Raw genomic sequence first — 17,380 nt, forward strand, 5'->3', positions numbered from 1 at the left:
AATTGTAATACCCAGCAGATCAACTTAACCTGCTTACAAATCAGTAACTTTTAGCGTCATTTCCTCAGTAGGTAACGCTATATTTCAAACATCTTCACAAAGGATGTTTATTTTTCATGCAGAAGCCTATATTAACTTTTCATAGAATCACAGAAAGGTTTGGGTTGGAAAGGACCTTAAGATCATTCCATTCCAACCCCCTTGAACACGGGCAGGCACACATCACCCTTGACCAGCTTGCTCAAAGCCACGTCCAGCTTGGCCTTGAACACTGCCAGGGATGGGGCAGCCACAGTTTCTCTGGGCAGCCTCTCACAGTAAAGAACTCATCCCTTATATCTAACCTCAATCTCTCCAGTTTGCCCCTTGTACTGTCACTACAGTCCCTGATGAAGAGTCCCTCTCTGGCAAATCTGTTCATCATCTTTGAAGGAAAAGCAGTCAGCCATTCCAAGATAGGGTGCAAATAGGGTATTTTCTGTTGCATGAAGGCTGCTGAAATTGCATTAAGGTGCTGTTTAAAATGTCCCTTTTTCATCGCTGATCTGTGTACATTTGCAGTCACTGTTCAGTCATGTATTTTTGTTTTGTTATTTTTGCTGGCCGTGCAGAACAGAAGCAGCTAAACAAATGAGCTGGTTGTTGATGTTACATAGGGAGTTACTCTGCCAGACAAAGGGTTTGAGTATAGAGGAGATCACTGCAAGCTTGATTTAGCCTCTAGAGTTAATAGTGATAAACACTTGCCCAGGGACGGCTGCAGTTGCTGACAGGAAAGATTGATGTCCTGATCCTGGTAAATCAGGAGCTGTGTTTTGCATGTTTGAAAAATACGATTTGAACGAATATTCTTTGTGTGTGATATAAACAGCTTCTAGTAAATACAAATTAAAATGTACTCTTTGTAGGATTTTATTTCCAGAACATGAATGTTAACACAGTAATATGAGGCGAGCAGAAAGTGTGTTGATTTGATTTTGTCTGACTCTTGTAAACATGGTGTTTCTCATGTTACTTACAAGAAGAGGTTTGATTCCTGTGGTGGCTGAGGCAGTATTTGTTTTAGATACTCACACAATTAGTTTGAAATTCAGATGAGTGCTCAGTTACCAGACAATGGGGTCTTAGAACCTTTGATTTTAGATTCATCCCTGAGGGAGAATATGAAAGCACATACTGACATTCCTCTTCTGTTCCCCCAGGGTCGTCCTCTTCGTTTCTCTTTGGCTCTGGGCCTCCAGCGCCGGCTGCTGGCCCAGCATTTGGCACCAGTCAGCCACCAGCATTTGGCCAGAGCCAAGGGTCTGGCCAGCCAAGCGCTCCAAGTTTTGGATCCCTGTCGACACCGTTGTTTTCAGCTGGCGCTCAGCCTGCTCCTCCTGCCTTCGGCTCCGTGTCGAGCAGCACTCAGCCCTCTGTGTTCGGACAGCAAGTGGCACAGCAGCCGGGTTTTGGCTCTGCTACCCCCAGTGCTGGTGAGTGCAGACCACCCTCTTCCCTTCTGGTCTCAAAGATGCTATATTCTATTTGATTTTTCATGAGGAGCACCTTAAATTAGAGGGAGAAAGAAGACTTCTGCCTTGTGCCTGTCCTTAAGTGTAAGAATTACCCTCGGTAAAAATAATGGGTGTGAAATTAAGTAATTTGTGACTCATTCCTGGCTGTGGAGGATGTGCCATAAGCATGCCAGCTTCACAGGAAGCCTTCCCCACAGGAGACTTAGCAGACACAGAGGTTGCAACCCAGCCATTAAATAGTGGGGTTTGTTTTCCTCAGAAATCTAGTGATTAAAAGGAAGTGTTGAGAGCCATGGAGTATTCACTGCTAAGATTGTGAGAAGCAACACAACATTACTGGTTTTGGATTTGTTAGAGTAGTTCTTAGTTATCTGACTTCATTAACAGGCTTTCACCATTTATTTGGACCAGGGGCTTTGTTGTGTAAGAATATGGTTGGGATCACTTTAAGCACTTGCAGGTTGAGACTTTAAATAAAGTTGTTTTTTTGGGAACGGGGCAGAGTGATCCTTATAATTTAAGTGTAAGAAAGCCCTGTTCCACACTAGTAATTATTCAAAAAGAAAATCCCACTGCCAGAGCGTATGTATTTGATACTGTCACATCAAATACTTGAAGGGAAAAAGCCTCCTTTTTTCTTTTCAGAAGTTCTACAAAATAGCATCCATTAAAAGTAACCGATACCTTTGTACTAACGAGTACGTCAGTTGGCACACCGTATCTCTCAGTCGGTCTTCCCTTTATCAGGTAGCTGTCGAAAGATAAAAATCTCCCTGAATTCTCTGGTGTTGTTTATCAGTTACTTTGATGGTAGGAAACTTACAGGTATATTTTTAAGATGAGCTGTTGGGTTAACACATTAAATGATGGGGAGTCCCAGCATGGACTGCGTGAACACAAGAAAGTTCAGGTAAATATAAATCTACACATGGAATTGTGTAGATTTGTATTTACGATTTAAGACTTTATGAATAAGCATCAGTACGCACAGGTCTAAACGTAATGGTCATACAGAAGTTAGCAATCAGTGTGCCACCAGTGTTACTTTAAGAATCGCTTTACAGTTCTCTATTGAAGTGGATGAATTTTTCTATGTGCTGTTCCTGTGGTGATGGGGTACTTGTGGGGCACCCCCTGCCCCAGCTTTGTCATCGGGAAGGACCTGTAGAAATTGATTCAAAATAGCAGGAAGAACGTGAGGATTTTGCTGGAAAGGACAAACTCCCATTTCAACTTTGTTTCTCCCTTCCGCTTCCATCCCTTCTTCCCAGGTTCTGTATTCCAGTTTGGAAGTAATACTTCTAATTTCAACTTCCCAAGTAACCCAGGAGTATTTACGTTTGGTGTGAATCCTCCGGTACCAGCAGCACCGGCACAGCCTTCTGGCTTGTCAGGATTTTCATTCAGCCAGACTCCAGCTTTTACAGTGGGGTAAGAGACCGTATCACAATTACACTTGAGCTTTGGGTGATAATAGTGGCCAGCGTTCAGCCTCTGCTGCTGTAAATCATGAGGTGTTCAGATGAACCCTGGAGTCTGAGACCAAGCTGGGCATCCTTCCTTATAGTAGCATGACAAGCTCACTAAGCAGTGCTATCTTGAAAAGAGCCCAGCAGTCAGAAATACCACACACGCAACACATACGCGTAACTGTCTTGTTGTTGAAAGGTGAAGTCTGTATCTAGCCCTTAATGCTGCTACTTGCCTTCTGAATAAGAAATTTTAATTGGCTTTGGTTTCTGGAACCCTCTTCTTCCTGTTCATCATAAGCCATTTGTTGCCAGCTGCTAACAAGGGAGACAAGACTATGAAACGGTTGTTCTGGAGTATCTGCTCAGTGCTGCTACTGAGTTTTCAGCTGCACTGTCTTAAACTCTGAACTACTCATTTCTTTTGATAGGACTAACGGGAAAAACATTTTCTCTGCCTCCGGATCTTCAGTTCCTGGTCGGAAGATAAAGACTGCAGTTAGACGTAGAAAATAACCGCCTGATTGGTAAAGCAAGTTCCGAAGCAGCTACTACCCTGCATTGTTCAGTTGTTGGGATTGTACCTCATGCTGGGTTAGCTGAAGACAGATCTGCCTAGAGGAATATAGAACTCTGCTGCCCTTTCCTTCCCTTCCCTCTCCCCAGTTAGGTTTTTTTTTTGGTAATGAATAGAGTTGGCAACGGGGCCGTTCTCGAGCAAAACTATTTTAGAATCCAGCAAGTTCCTTCTTTCACTGACTCGGCATGGTCTGGCTGTAGCCGTGAGTAGAGCCTGCACAGTGAATGGCTTGTACAATACCTCTTCATCTGCACCACTATGTGCGCTCATCTGCGTTTACTGACGCCTCGACATTGTAATTATATCAGCGAGGGATGCTGTATAGAGTAGAGAATGTTGGTAACGAATGATTTCTATGCTGAGTTTGTGCCGGTGTATGTGTGAAGTGAGTGAGTTTGGGTGTATTGTGCACTAAAATTTTCTGATAGAGGAAGACTGATTAAAGGATGATCCATGCTAAGGACTTGTTAGATCTGTAGTTCTTCATTTAATAATTATATGCTATTTCTATATTTTCATTCTTACAGCCCTTTATCACCTGTCTCGCCTTTGTTATTTTATTATGAAACGTGTAAATACAATTTTGTTTCTCTATGTACTTTTTTGGCATAACAGATCTGTGAAATGGAAATTTTAATTTTGTGTGTTACGGCCATTTTTGTTTAGTATTGTCTCAGATTTTATGTAAATCCCATTATTCAAAGTTGCCTAAATCCATTTAGAAAATCTTTAAAATTGGGAATTCTTAAAGTAAGTTTATTGGCTTTTCTGATCCATTTTTGTTTGGACCAAAAACCAGTATTGTACAAAGTATTAAGTATATATTTTTATATTTACTGAAATGGACTGTGGTGACTTTGGATAATAAGGAAAAGTTTAATATTAAAGCCATGTTTATTACAGTATAATTAACATGTTAAACCATGGGATAAATGCCATCAATAAAAACTATGAAATATTGTCTGGCAGTTTTTACCTCTAACAGCTTCTGTAGCTGTAACTGTCAGAGATGTTTGGCTGTTCCTGAGCGATGTCACATGCTTTCTCCGACCTCTGCTTTTTGACAGTGACACTGATTTTAATGGATCTTAAATTAGTCAGAGGTTTCCTGTTCAGAGGGAGTTTCACTGCTGGCTCCAAGCTTGTCAGCTGTCTGGCTGCAGTTAATTTTTAAGAAGTGAATGTTACTGATGTTCCCCACCATTCTAACTGAACAGGGCAAAAAGACACCCAATTGTCAATGAGTAATTAGGGGGTTTTCCACAGATGAACTTGTATTAAGCCACAGCATTTGGATTATGGTTGAGAACAGCTTGCTTGCTACAGTTACAGAACTGAAAAGACCCGCACAAGGCTTCACTGTGGTCTGAGGCATTTCTGCCCCTTGCCACTCAGCACTTAACACAGATACAGGTATTACAAAATGAAATACTTTTCTAACTGCAAACTAGACCTGACAAGAGGCATCCGACTTCTGTTTTCATGTGTAGCACTCCAATCACTACTGGAAATAGAAAATATTTGGCAACTAGACTTTAAAACCAGACACATGAGCTGCTGCTGAGGCAGTCACATCTGCTGCTGTGGAAGGAGTGTGAGCAATTGTGTATTTCCAGTTGTCTAGATCTGAAAAATGCTATGATTTGATTTTTTCCTTAGCTCTATCATTTGCCAAGGACTCGTCCTACAACCAGAAAAAAAAGTTGCATCTTCAATGCAACTTGTGTAGTATTTACAACAGCATAATATGTACATATTTCCATGAGCAGGTGCTCCAGTTTTTAGTTTATCGGGGGAGAGGAGGAGGGGTTGGTATTTTCCTGCAGGGAAAGAGATAGGTTCCCTCATACCTGAATTGGGAGCAATAAAGTTTTTAGCCACCAGTGCTGTTTTTTCCCTTCCTCACCTCCATCTTGAATCCTGACTTCTAGGGCACTGCTATAGTAAATAGAACAACAGTTCTTGTATTCATTCTGGAATTGTAAATAGGCAAATCTCACCCTAGAGGGGATGTCGATTAATTCTGACAGCTTCAGTGAGGCCAGTTGCCAGGCCTGAACTTGTCACATCAATGCTTAAGTAAGTCAGGGGTGCAATTCTTTGAGAGGACACCTGAGTGGTGCTGTTGACCTGTGTTTCAGCTAAACATCATCGCTTTGGGTGGTCCAACCACTTCAGCAGGGTACTTGGTCATGCCTGCTTGCTGCCATTCATTACTTAAGGTTTTTTTTATCTCAGTGATGCATGTCAGTAACATTGCTCTGATGCTAACGGTACATTTAAAAGTAGAAGTCTTTCTGTTTGATAATAAATTATTAGTGTAAACCAACAATAACCATCAAAATGATTATGAGGTATTTTGGTACAAATAGTTCCTGATTAAGTTTCACTATTAAGCAGTGGATCTGGTCCTGAAACACCATTGTAAATGAAGGTCATATAAGCACACAGAACACCACCCCTCATCGAGCTAAACACTGCAGAATATTAACATGTTACTGATTAAGTTATTTCACCTGAAAACAAGAGAGAAGCTCTCAAGTATTTCTGTTGTCAACCAGCCACCATCCAAGTAGAGCAAAAACTTCAGCCACTGAGTGGCAAGTTAGGCCTGAGTAACACACAAAAACTAGGCTCTAGAAGAATTCCAAACTCTTACTCAAATTTTAACAGCATATTAACATTGCTGCTTCCATTCCCTTCCCACAATACTAGTAACAGAATAAACAGATTACAAAAGCTACATAATCATGCCAAATATTAGGCTTCTTTATTCAGTGTTTAAGTTATTCTGAATATACAAACAATTAGCCAGATTTAAAAAGTGAAAATAACCAGTAGATGTACTTCCAGAGATTTACACCCATAAACACATTTCACTTAATGTTTTCTGCATGCTCCTGCAACACGCTCAGTGGTTTTCCTTGGTATTATATGCAAGGAATAGGCCAGTGCTTTCACTCTAGATAGAAGAGTTACCTTCCATTAGCATCATCTGTACATAGCTCTAAAATTATTTACACTCACTGATTCACTAACACTGCAGTGTAACATATGCTTCCCAGAGTGAAACAGCTCTTACTTCACCTCTTTATTAGCTTCAACATGTTAAATAAGTGACAATCATGCAAAAATCTTTTCACATCAATGTTCTGGTGAAAAAAGAGGCAAGGGAATATGATCTGTGATGCAATACTAAGGGATGTGATAACCACTACTCATCTCTCTCTACACACACAGCAATTACTATGTTTTGCTGTCTAATACTGCAGTTCTCTTCCCCTCAGAGTTTATCATATGACTTGTGCAACTGCTTGGAATTTCTAGGTACCTGCCAACATCCAAAACTGCAGGAGCAACATTTCTTTGAAGTTGGGAGTATTTCTAGGTATCTGCTTTCCACAGGCTGATGAACAGAACAGCTCCTTCCTACAGTTAATACAGCCACTTGCTTTCTCATCAGTCACAGGTTAATACTCCCAGATTGAATACATATTGTTTCTCCCAAAATTCTTTGGCATGTATAAAAACTCCAATACTTTAAAGGTAGCTGCTGCCATCACTCCGGAGCAAAACATTTTCTTTAGCTTCTGAATCAGTTTCCATTTAATTTGGTCGAAAGATTGAATGGACACCTTGATTTCAGTTTTGGGGTAGGTCTTAGTTCACGGGGGTGGGAGGGGATGTTCAGAACCAGTCTGGAAATCTCATCGTTTGGTATCATCTGACTCCATTTCGTCTTACCACAATAGTTCCTGCTACAATATCATAGGCTGTTCGGTTATGCTGAAAAAACAGCAGTGTAATGAACGCAGGGAAAAATGAAGCAATAGAAAAATTCTTGATTAAAGCTCGTATTGTGGACCTGAAATGAGAATAAAACATTCAGTGCCTTATTTCCACTTTTCTGCTTGTATTAGTAGTTAGTTTACTTCCAAGTTCGGTGTCTCAGCTTTGCACAGTAAATAGAAGAAAAAAAAACAAACCCTCCAGAGTTAAAAGATTTTAGCACCTGACCTGAAAAATATTAATGTGATTGAATAATTGCTATCCTATTTTTAGATCACAGGATCCAACAGTAGCTTTTGCAATAACCAACCCCAAACAAACAGAGCATTTCCTCCCAAATGACACACTTCCCACACTATTAACCGGAAAGGAATGTGACTGAAGTAGGAGCGCTTACGTTGTCATGCTGACATTTGAAGATGGAATGACAAGCACACGGCTGGGCGCAATAAGTACAGATGTATCACATGTCACAACTCGCAGTCCAAGCAAGAACTTCCCTGGGGTTGCTCCACCTGCTCCCCAAATACAGATTATCTGGAAAAGAGAAGTCATTTTGATTGGTCTAGCAAACTTGGTTATCCTCAGAACTGTGGGAATGTCTTAAGCTTCAGCATAATCTGAAATACTGTAAAGAGGATTAACTTTACAGGCCAATGGGGATAGATTTTTTTAAAAAGCATTTATTCACAAGTGACAACTATGAATTATAGAAGTTAATGCTTATGAGTAGTTACCTCATAGAAGCAGACTAATAATCTGTAGATGAGAGCTACTACCATCATCTTCTGCAAATCTTCCATGGAAGTATCTTCATCTATTTCTTCTATGATGTAATGCATGGCAAATTTGGAGATGTCCCTGTACAAAGCAAGACCAAACATTAAAACCATCCTTCTCCCAGTACCAACAGTACCCCTTTAATACTAGAACTCACTGCTTCAGCTTTGGTATTAGTAAAGAACAAAAGCTCCTTGGCCTGTCTGATGCTAAACAAACCATTAAAATTCGTAGCGCTATGTGCCCTCCTGAGCTGCTGCTGCCTGGTTTGTTTGGTCTACCCCATTACGAAAAGCTCATTCTTTATTACCACTGTTTCACACTGGTGCCCCTGTGTAGTGAGCTGCAGAATTGTTCTGGGAACTCACACTTCTTGGGAGATAAATGAGAGGTTCAGTGTGTGATCATCTAACTCAGTATAATGGGAGGCAGACAAGTCTCCCTTACAGGAACTCTTAAGGAAAAAGGCAGCACTCTTCTCCATAAAGGCAAGGGAGAAATTGCAAGTCTCCCTAAGCAAGCAAGGGAGACCCATCCTCCCTCGCATGATCAGCGTTTCTCATTCTTAGCAGTCTACTGCTCACCATACTCTCCCAGAGGCCGGTACCCTGGCATGCAAGAGGAAGTTTTTAACTTAAAGCAATTGAAACCTTCAGTTCTTTAACAAAGCTATGCAAAGCGTCAATTCTAAGTCAATTCCTTATTTTCACAAGATAAACTCCACAGATTTAACATTCTTATCTGATATGGAGAGTGGACACACTGGCACCATGTGTTTAGTCAAGAACTTTTCACTCACACACCTAAATGAGAACTGCTACTCACACAGAAAATGTGCAGTCCCACTTCAAACGAGTCCATCTAGATTTGTATTACTTGCCTTCCTCTTTATTCAGACTTAAGAATCAAAAAAGATGAGGAATTAAGAAAACAGTGTGGTACAACCTGCATTTCCCTTCAACACAACCTTTGCGTGAAGTCTCTATCTTGAGCCTGTGAGAACTTTTTTCAGGACAATTCCTCAGTCTAAGTTCAAGTACACCACATTTCACAAGCCAAAAAAGACCTCACCAAATGTACACACAGAGAATGGTTCTCTGAAGTTACTAGTAAGCAACTTATTGGCTCTGGAAAAAGCAGCAATATTGAATATACTGTAATTTACTTGAAGAAGCTTCCATCTCTTGCCAACACTGTCACTTCTTTACAGAAGCACATACTCCCCATCTTTCCACTACTGCACTTTGTGTAACTCTCAGGCTACTGAAAACAGAAGGGAAATATAAACTGTCAGGCTAGAGCTGGAGGTGTTGGTAACTAAAGAGAACTGTGAGTAATGGAATTGCTGCCTACACCAAGCTCTTGTCTCTTTATCAGAACAAAATATTTGATTACAGCAAATATTTGATTACACCAAAGCAGAGGAATTAAATGAGCTGCAGAATAAGATACCTACAGTTAAAGAAGCAGATAAAAGAGAAACAGTTTTTGAGGTAAATGCTTACCTCCGAGTATAACAATGTAAGTTAAGACTCTTTCAGTCTAGTATGTAATTGATACACTCAGTGCCCAACTGTACTCCAAGAGCCCCAACTTCTGTCCAGTCAGGAGTACAGCAGCATTCCAAGCACTCAGGCTGTATTTGAAAGTACATCCATAGCTGACATGCAGATCTGAAGTTTTTTTTTTTTGCTGTGAGTTAGCATTGTTTTGGTCCCAGATCTAAAACACAGCACCACAGGAGATGCTATGAAGAAAATTAACTCCATCCCAGCCAGATCCCAGTAAGTTTTTAAAGGCTGTTTAAAAAAAATTAGACAAATATAAACTTGGCTTTGATTTATGTTTTTTCTTTGGCATTTTTAAAGGACATCTTAAAAATCTTGCTGTTGCCCCATAAAAGTCAGTCTGACCTATCCTTGGCAAGCAGCTTGGGAGCCTATGAAGACACCTGCACAGATTCTTTGTTTCCATCAGCTGACCTCAAACCAGGAAGCATTTAAAAGGAGGTTAACCCAGCGGTGCTTTTTCCTCAGCTTCTGACAGTTATTAAATGCCATCATACGCATAAGCACCCCATACACACATCATGACGCCCCAAGGAGCATGAAGAGCTTAAAGCTATATATAACAAAGTTTTAAATTGTTCAACTTACTTTATTCCACTGAGGTGCATAATACTTAAAACAATGGTTGCCTTTATGAAGAACAGAATAAAAAAATCCACCATCTCTGCTATGAACCTGTGTGCCAATGACGGGATGACGAACTCCCGACCTGTAACAGAAACAGTCAACATTACCCACATTTTACTGTGTTAACACAATCACCTAAAGAACATGTCACATTACCCTCACTGCAAAAACATAATCAAGATACTGACATCAGCTCACTTCATCTTCGAGAAAACGTCTAAAAGTGCGTGAATAACAAATGATCTGAATTCTTTATATTTAGTTATAAGAACTTCTCAAATAAAACTTTCGGAATGCTGACTCCCCCATAATCAGGACTGCAGGCAAAATTCCATTCCCTCTACAGAACCAGAGTACACTGAAGATGCTTTGACTTTTGTGTTCTTTTTAGTACAGCCTCATAGAGAACAGATTTCAGTAAATATGAGAATTCAGATAAAAGAGAAAAAATAGATGTACCACAACTTCTCTATCGCTCAGCAGCAAGGCTTCCATATGTACCAAGAATCAGCTCTCTGAAAGCATAACACAGCTTAATCTGCCTCCAGTCAGATCCAGAAACAGAAGCAGGTAAAAATACTAGTCATAGTTGCCATAAACATACCTATAGACTACTGACTGTAGTAAACCACAACATGCTGCCCTACCCTGAGCCAGAAAATGGAACACACTTTTATTTCATTGGCCAAGTGCAAATGGACTCAAGCTCAGTCACAACCTTTTGTTGCTAATGTTGTCTCATGTAATCAAAGTGAAGAAAACCTTAAAGAGTATCTTAGAAAGCTTCCAAGGAATAGCAGTGCAAAATAACTTCAGCTGAACCCATTTACCCATCTATTTCCTAAACGACAAACAGAACACCTGCATGAAACCAGCAAGGACTCTCATCAAAACTTCATTTAGAAATACTCTCAAGTGTTACTAGATGTAACCTGTAGAAAATAGTGGCTGGGTTTGTTAGCATTTCTGAGGATGCCCACCCACACACACAGGGACAAGAAAGAAGGAAACAAAATCCTTCCTTCCTCCCATCTCAAAAAACATCATCAAATTCACTCAGAATAAGCCTGCACAGTGCAACTGCTGAGATTGATACTACCAGTCACGACCTCACAAGCTATGCAAGCAAAGCTGAAAGCCCACGACACTTGGACACTTTTGAAATGAAGTATAATCAAGCAGTAATTAGGTAAGAGCGAGTTCTTATTTAACATACCTTGGTTGTTATATATCCAAATCAATGGATACTTAACATATACCATTGTTTCATACCTGTTTCACTTACAGCTCTGCATCAGCACTATCAAGTAGCACAACTGTTACATATGTAACAGCAAAATGGATTCAATTCTCATTGCTGAAGCACGTCCAAGTTGTCAGTTAAATTCTAATTAAAGACTTTTCAACTAAGGCAGAAGGGAGCACAGCCAGTCTCCCCATTCCAGCTTGAGCACACAGAGCCAGATAAAAGCATTCTTGTGCTCTGTTAAAAAGCAGCAAGTTTGTTGAAGTTAGTGGCACAATTTCAGGTCAATATATTAGATTCAATGACTAAATAAGGAAGAAGCTCAGTGGGGACAGAAAAAAGAATTGTTCAAATTATGCTGGACTTCATTACAGTAAGAATCTTTGGCAGAATCCTTAAGACTCTGGCAGATTTCCACTGCAGTGATTTGAGATGTTCCTTTTATCAGAAATCCACTGTTTTGCCAGGGGTTACTATTTGTATGGCAAGGACAACCAAACACTACATGCTTCCATCTCTGCTCAACATCTCAGATTTTACATTAAGCTACTAATGAAGTCGGGTTTGCACCAGTCAGCCACAAGGCAGCTGAGGCTTGGACACACTTTTTGCCTTGCTGCTCCCAGCAGAACAATAATCTCCTGCAGTAAGCAGGGAGGGGCAAAGGGAGGCAGCGTCTTAAATCACGATCAACATCCACAAAAAGCCTGCTACTGCCCAGGGTGCTGTTAATATTGGTGCTCTGACACACACCTGCTAGCAGATCAAACTGGAAGAAGCAGTTACCAACCCCACTTTCTGACATCCGCGTTTAAAACCTGCAACAGTACCATAAACTGTCACTATTTCAGCTTACATAAGCACATGGGGCTGTGAACTGCAGTGGTGTTGGACAGGTCTATGACCTGCCCTGCTGAGCCTGCTGTGCAGGCAATAATCTGCAGCAGAAAAGAAGCTGTAATCACTTCATCTGTTCCAGATATACCCATCAGCAATCCCGAGCCAAAGCACCAGCACAACATTCTTTATTTATATAAATTGCATTGTTTCACTGTATCATCTACAGAGCTTCCTTAAGAAGCTGTTGCAACAGTACTTCGCATTCAGAATAACCATGTTCAGCAGCATGCAGTGCTATTCATGCCCTAAATTACCTTTAACATGTGGAATTAGTTCCTGAAGAACTAGGTAAAACCCCAAGAATCATTTCAGTCTAGCTGTTGTCTGTGTCCTCTTTTTCAACGACTGGCAATATCTGTTTATAAGCAATCTATAACTCAGAGCACAATTAAAGTATGTTGTGCTATAAGCTTGGTTAAACAACATCTGCTCAAAACCACATGTTCAGAAGCCATACTCCCTTCAAAAGAAAGAAAAAGCAATTAAAAATGTTCTCCCCACACACCCTGCCACTGCACTTATAAAAATGTTACAGATCAGCAATGCTGCACTTTGCCCTACAGAAAGAAGGGAGGCCTGGCTTTTCTCCAATGTTCTTCAACAATGCCCTGCTCCACTGTTTTCTAACATTCAAGGTGCTACCAAACATTCAGGAAATGTCACCTAGGAGCTCCTTGACGAAATGTTTGTGGTCCAGACTTTATCTCTAGTGTGAGCAGAGCAAGTCGTGTCTTTCCCTGGAAAAACTATAAACAGAAGCAGTGCTGTGCATTGTCTTCAGTATTTATTGCAATAACAGGCTTTTGTTTATCTCAGGTCCTGACACTACCTTGCTCAATATAAGCATATTTTTATTTTTGCGCTTCAATTTCATTAAATGATTTTATTTGAACACCAAGAGCCTACTAAAACTGGAGATCTACATTTCATCATCCAAACAGGTTACTTATAAAAGAAGATGGATTACAAGTTTGCGACCACAAGAACAAGTTTCACTGGAAAGAATAAACTCCTTTACACCCATAGAAACACAAGCACTTAAGTTACAAGCTGCACACTCTCAGCCAACCCTCCCAAACCTGCTTATGGATTAAGTTCTCAAACTCGGTATCGGGACTGTCACCTTCCACAAGGCACAGCGACATTCTCAGCTCCCCACCCCACAGAAGCTCAGCGACCCTCAACACTGCAACCACCCCCACCCTGCCCTATTCTCCAGCCACCGCCTCCCGGAGCTGCGGGGAAGGGGCCGCGGGTGGGGCGAGCCGGCAGCACAGGACGGGAGAAAAGGAAGGAGACGAGCAACTGCGCCCCCAGGACCCGGCCTACCGCGCCGGCCGGGCGGCGAAAAACCGGGGTCCAGGGCCGCCTTCCCACGGGTGTTGAGGCCCAGGCCGGCCGCTCCCTTCCTCCCCGCGCGAAGCGACGCAGATCCGGCCCCCACTCACCTGCCGGCCGCCCCGTATCCCCGGGGGCGCCGCTGGTGCTGGCGGCGTTGCTGGAGGCCGCCCTGGGCACGGGGGCCAACCTGCCCGCCGCTCCCGGCCAAGCAGGGGCGGCGGCGGCAGCAGCAGTTCGGTGCCCCGGAGCGGCAGCGGCCGTGTGGGCAGGCACAGGAGAGAAGAAGTAGAAGGGGCTGTAGTAGGCGGCGCCCCCCGGCAGCGGGGAAGCAGGGGGCGGCGGCGCAGCGACACGCGCGGGACCGGCAGCGGGCGCGGTGGAAGCGGCGGCGAGGAGGGCAGGCAGGCAGCTCTGCCAGCTGAGGTACCCACAGTACGAGTCCCACAACCACTGGTGCACCCGCCGCGCGTACTCCTCCGCGCTTAGCGGCTTCGCCCCGCCGCCCTCGCCCCCAACGGCCACCGAAGGGGAGCACGGCGGTGACGATGCGGTGGCGGCTTCCCCTCCGGCAGCAGCGCCGTCTCTCCTCTCGCTGTCGCTCTCCGCCATCGCCGCCGCCCCAGCGCCGGTGCGAGCCGAACCAGGCTCCGCCATGTCCTCCATCCCGTCTGACACTAAGGACCTGCACTCACTGCGCATGCGCTAAGGAGACGCCTCGCCTGTCCCACTTAACGCTGGGGGGAGAGGGGGGAGAGGAAGTGCATGGACAGGAGCGGACTCCCTCGGGAGCGCACCACTCCCCAGCAGCCCCCCCTCTGCCGCCGCTGCGGCTTCCTCCCCCACCCGTTGAGGTGGTATCGCCTAGCGTTGAGGCCTGCCGGGGACGGCTCCAGTCGCTGGTGAGGTAAAAAGCAGCCGTTGAAGCGGAGTGGGTATGCCGCCTGAGCGAGGTGTCTCTGTCGGCGCTGTACTATTGAAGGCATGTAGTTTTTTCCTTAGCAGAAACAGCATGACTCCCCGCACCCCGTTTTTCCCTCAGCCGCTGCGGCGAGGAGCTGGGATCCGCTCAGCAGGAGCGGCCCTGCGGGCCCCAGCTGTCCCCAGGAGTACGCGGTCCTTTGCTCTAGCCCTGGTTCCGCAACCGGACAGCCGTTGTGAAAGTACTTCTTCACAGGGTCTGTCTCTCCCTCCAGCCGCCTGCTGCATTTGGCCCAGATGACAGATAGATTACGCTTAATAGGCTATGGTAGGGGAGTTGATAAGCCTAAGTGAGAAGTTAGGCATTGAATGCATTCTTTCCTGTGAGAGTGGTGAGGCCCTGGCACAGGTTGCCCAGAGAAGCTGTGGCTGCCCCATCCCTGGCAGTGTTCAAGGCCAGGCTGGACAGGGCTTTGAGCAACCTGGTCTAGTGAAAGGTGTCCTTGGACATGGCAGGGGGTTGGAAGTGGATGATCTTTTAAGGTCCTTTCCAACCCAAACCAGTCTGTGATTCTATGTTTCTGAGCATGTGCAGCTGGGCAAAAGTATCCGTCCTTCCACTTACTGCCACCTGTGATTGCAGCTGTGGTTTCTGACCTCTGGCAACTTTCCAGACACTTTCTCTTTGCTAATAGAAAGTGGGTTGAAATTGCTTGGAGAGAGAAAAGGTGTTAAACTTCTCTTGTGTACTTCTACCGTTATATTTGTTTAAATGTTGCTCTTTCCCATTTCCCTTTTTTCATCTTTCCCCTTACCACACTCATGTTCTTCCTGTGCAAAAATGCTGAAGAAAGAACAAGGAACCCTACAGCAAGTTTAAACACAGTTCTCTAAATTAATTTTTAATATTTAAAGTTCCCAGTGTACTATAAAGCACCTTAACCTGACACAAGTTCCATATAACACAGATGTTAACATAGCTTCATACTGAACAAACTAGTATATACAGTAAAAATGGAGTATTTCCCACTTTTAGAATCATAGAATACTTAGGGTTGGAAAGGACCTTAAGATCATCTAGTTCCAACCCCCCTGCCATGGGCAGGGACACCTCACACTAAACTGTATCACCCAAGGCCTCGTCCAACCTGGTCTTGAACAACACCAGGGATGGAGCATTCATTGGGCAACCTATTCCAGTGCCTCACTACCCTAACAGGAAAGAATTTCCTCCTTATATCCAATCTAAACTTCCCCTGTTTAAGTTTTAACCCGTTACCCCTTGTCCTATCACTACAGTCCCTAATGAAGAGTCCCTCCCCAGCATCCCTATAGGCCCTTTTCAGATACTGGAAGGCTGCTATGAGGTCTCCACGCAGCCTTCTCTTCTCCAGACTGAACAGCCCCAACTTTCTCAGCCTGTCTTTATACGGGAGGTGCTCCAGTCCCCTGATCATCCTCATGGCCCTCCTCTGGACTTGTTCCAACAGTTCCATGTCCTTTTATGTTGAGGACACCAGAACTGCACACAATACTCCACGTGAGGTCTCATGAGAGCAGAGTAGAGGGGCAGGATCACCTCCTTCGACCTGCTGGTCACGCTCCTTTTGATGCAGCCCAGGATACGGTTGGCTTTCTGGGCTGCAAGTGCACACTGCCAGCTTATGTTCATTTTCTCATCAATCATCACCCCCAAGTCCTTCTCCTCAGGGCTGCTCTGAATCTCTTCTCTGCCCAACCTGTAGCTGTGCCTGGGATTGCTCTGACCCAGGTGTAGGACCTTGCACTTGGCATGGTTAAACTTCATAAGGTTGGCATCAGCCCACCTCACAAGTGTGTCGAGGTCCCTCTGGATGGCATTCCTTCCCTCCAGCGTATCAACCGAACCACACTGCTTGGTGACACAGCTTGGTGTCATCAGCAAAGCTGAAAACCCCCAAAAATTTCTCCCTCTCCCTGTTAGATTAAATTAAAATATATTATTTTCCCATATAACCCTACCTCATTTGAAAACTGAAGTAGTTTCTAAACAGTGAGTCTCCCACAGAGACAAAGTAAGGTGAACTGACAAAGGCTTGGCAAATAACCCTTGCCATCTTAATTAAGTGCAGTTGCATTAGGTACTGGCATGCATTATGTAGAAATGGTTCTAATTACACTAGCATGTGTTTTGTAACATAGGCCTCGGTGAAATCAAAATGGGTAAATGGGAAGCATAGGAAGTTTTAGCATGGTTAGGAAGAACAATGAAGAATCAAAAAAGGAAGGTAGACAGGTGTGTAGAAGAAAACATGATCTTAAGGCAGCTATTAACTCCTAGTAGAAAAACTAGCTTGGAAAACTGACAGTAAAAGTAATGTAACAGCTTTTTTCATTATACTATTTCACTTCTTCCTTCATCATCTAGAGTCTATTTATTTTTATTTTTTTTTTAATTAGGTTTTCACAACAAACCCTTCAGGACCAAATAGTGTCAGGCTTTTCTTTTTTTCTCCAGGTACAATTGCAAGATCTCACAGGCTTCATATAATGTTGCCAGTCACAGGTAAATTTTGGGGTCAGCAGCAGCATTAAATAGGCATAACCCGTTAGAACTCACTGTGTGCTTACGCTGGGTACTCCAGGTGAAATGGAGTCACTGACAA

The 17,380-nt window shown here is 43.4% G+C and overlaps 2 protein-coding genes across 6 annotated transcripts in view; one reads left to right on the forward strand and one right to left on the reverse strand.

The window, feature by feature from the left end:
• Positions 1–4,526, forward strand: part of NUP153 (nucleoporin 153) — a 43,718-nt gene extending 39,192 nt beyond the window's left edge. For all 5 annotated transcript variants that reach the window (XM_062617948.1, XM_062617949.1, XM_062617952.1 and 2 more), the window contains 3 exons: positions 1,203–1,475; positions 2,789–2,948; positions 3,418–4,526. In XM_062617948.1, the coding sequence (XP_062473932.1) occupies positions 1,203–1,475; positions 2,789–2,948; positions 3,418–3,502 (518 nt within the window). In that variant the 3' untranslated portion in view covers positions 3,503–4,526. The remainder of the gene's footprint in view (positions 1–1,202; positions 1,476–2,788; positions 2,949–3,417) is intronic.
• Positions 4,527–6,311: 1,785 nt separating this feature from the next.
• Positions 6,312–14,531, reverse strand: FAM8A1 (family with sequence similarity 8 member A1). The gene is made up of 5 exons (XM_062617953.1): positions 13,925–14,531; positions 10,292–10,412; positions 8,093–8,216; positions 7,753–7,892; positions 6,312–7,431 (listed from the first exon to the last, which is right to left on the reverse strand). Exons 1-5 carry the CDS (start codon positions 14,514–14,516, stop codon positions 7,287–7,289), a joined length of 1,122 nt encoding a protein of 373 aa, XP_062473937.1. The 5' UTR covers positions 14,517–14,531; the 3' UTR covers positions 6,312–7,286.
• Positions 14,532–17,380: the final 2,849 nt, after the last annotated feature.

The sequence above is a fragment of the Pezoporus occidentalis genome, unplaced genomic scaffold, assembly GCF_034315485.1.
Source record: "Pezoporus occidentalis ecotype Australia unplaced genomic scaffold, CSIRO_AGI_Poc_V1 ctg2, whole genome shotgun sequence".
Lineage (NCBI taxonomy): Eukaryota > Metazoa > Chordata > Aves > Psittaciformes > Psittacidae > Pezoporus > Pezoporus occidentalis.

Coding starts and splice junctions, on each gene's coding strand:
- FAM8A1 (XM_062617953.1), bottom strand. CDS start 14,516: ATGCGCAGTGAGTGCAGGTCCTTAGTGTCAGACGGGATGGAGGACATG. Junction 10,413..13,924: donor GGATACGGGGCGGCCGGCAG/GTGAGTGGGGGC, acceptor TTTCTGTTACAG/GTCGGGAGTTCGTCATCCCG. Junction 8,217..10,291: donor ATGCACCTCAGTGGAATAAA/GTAAGTTGAACA, acceptor TGCTTTGTACAG/GGACATCTCCAAATTTGCCA.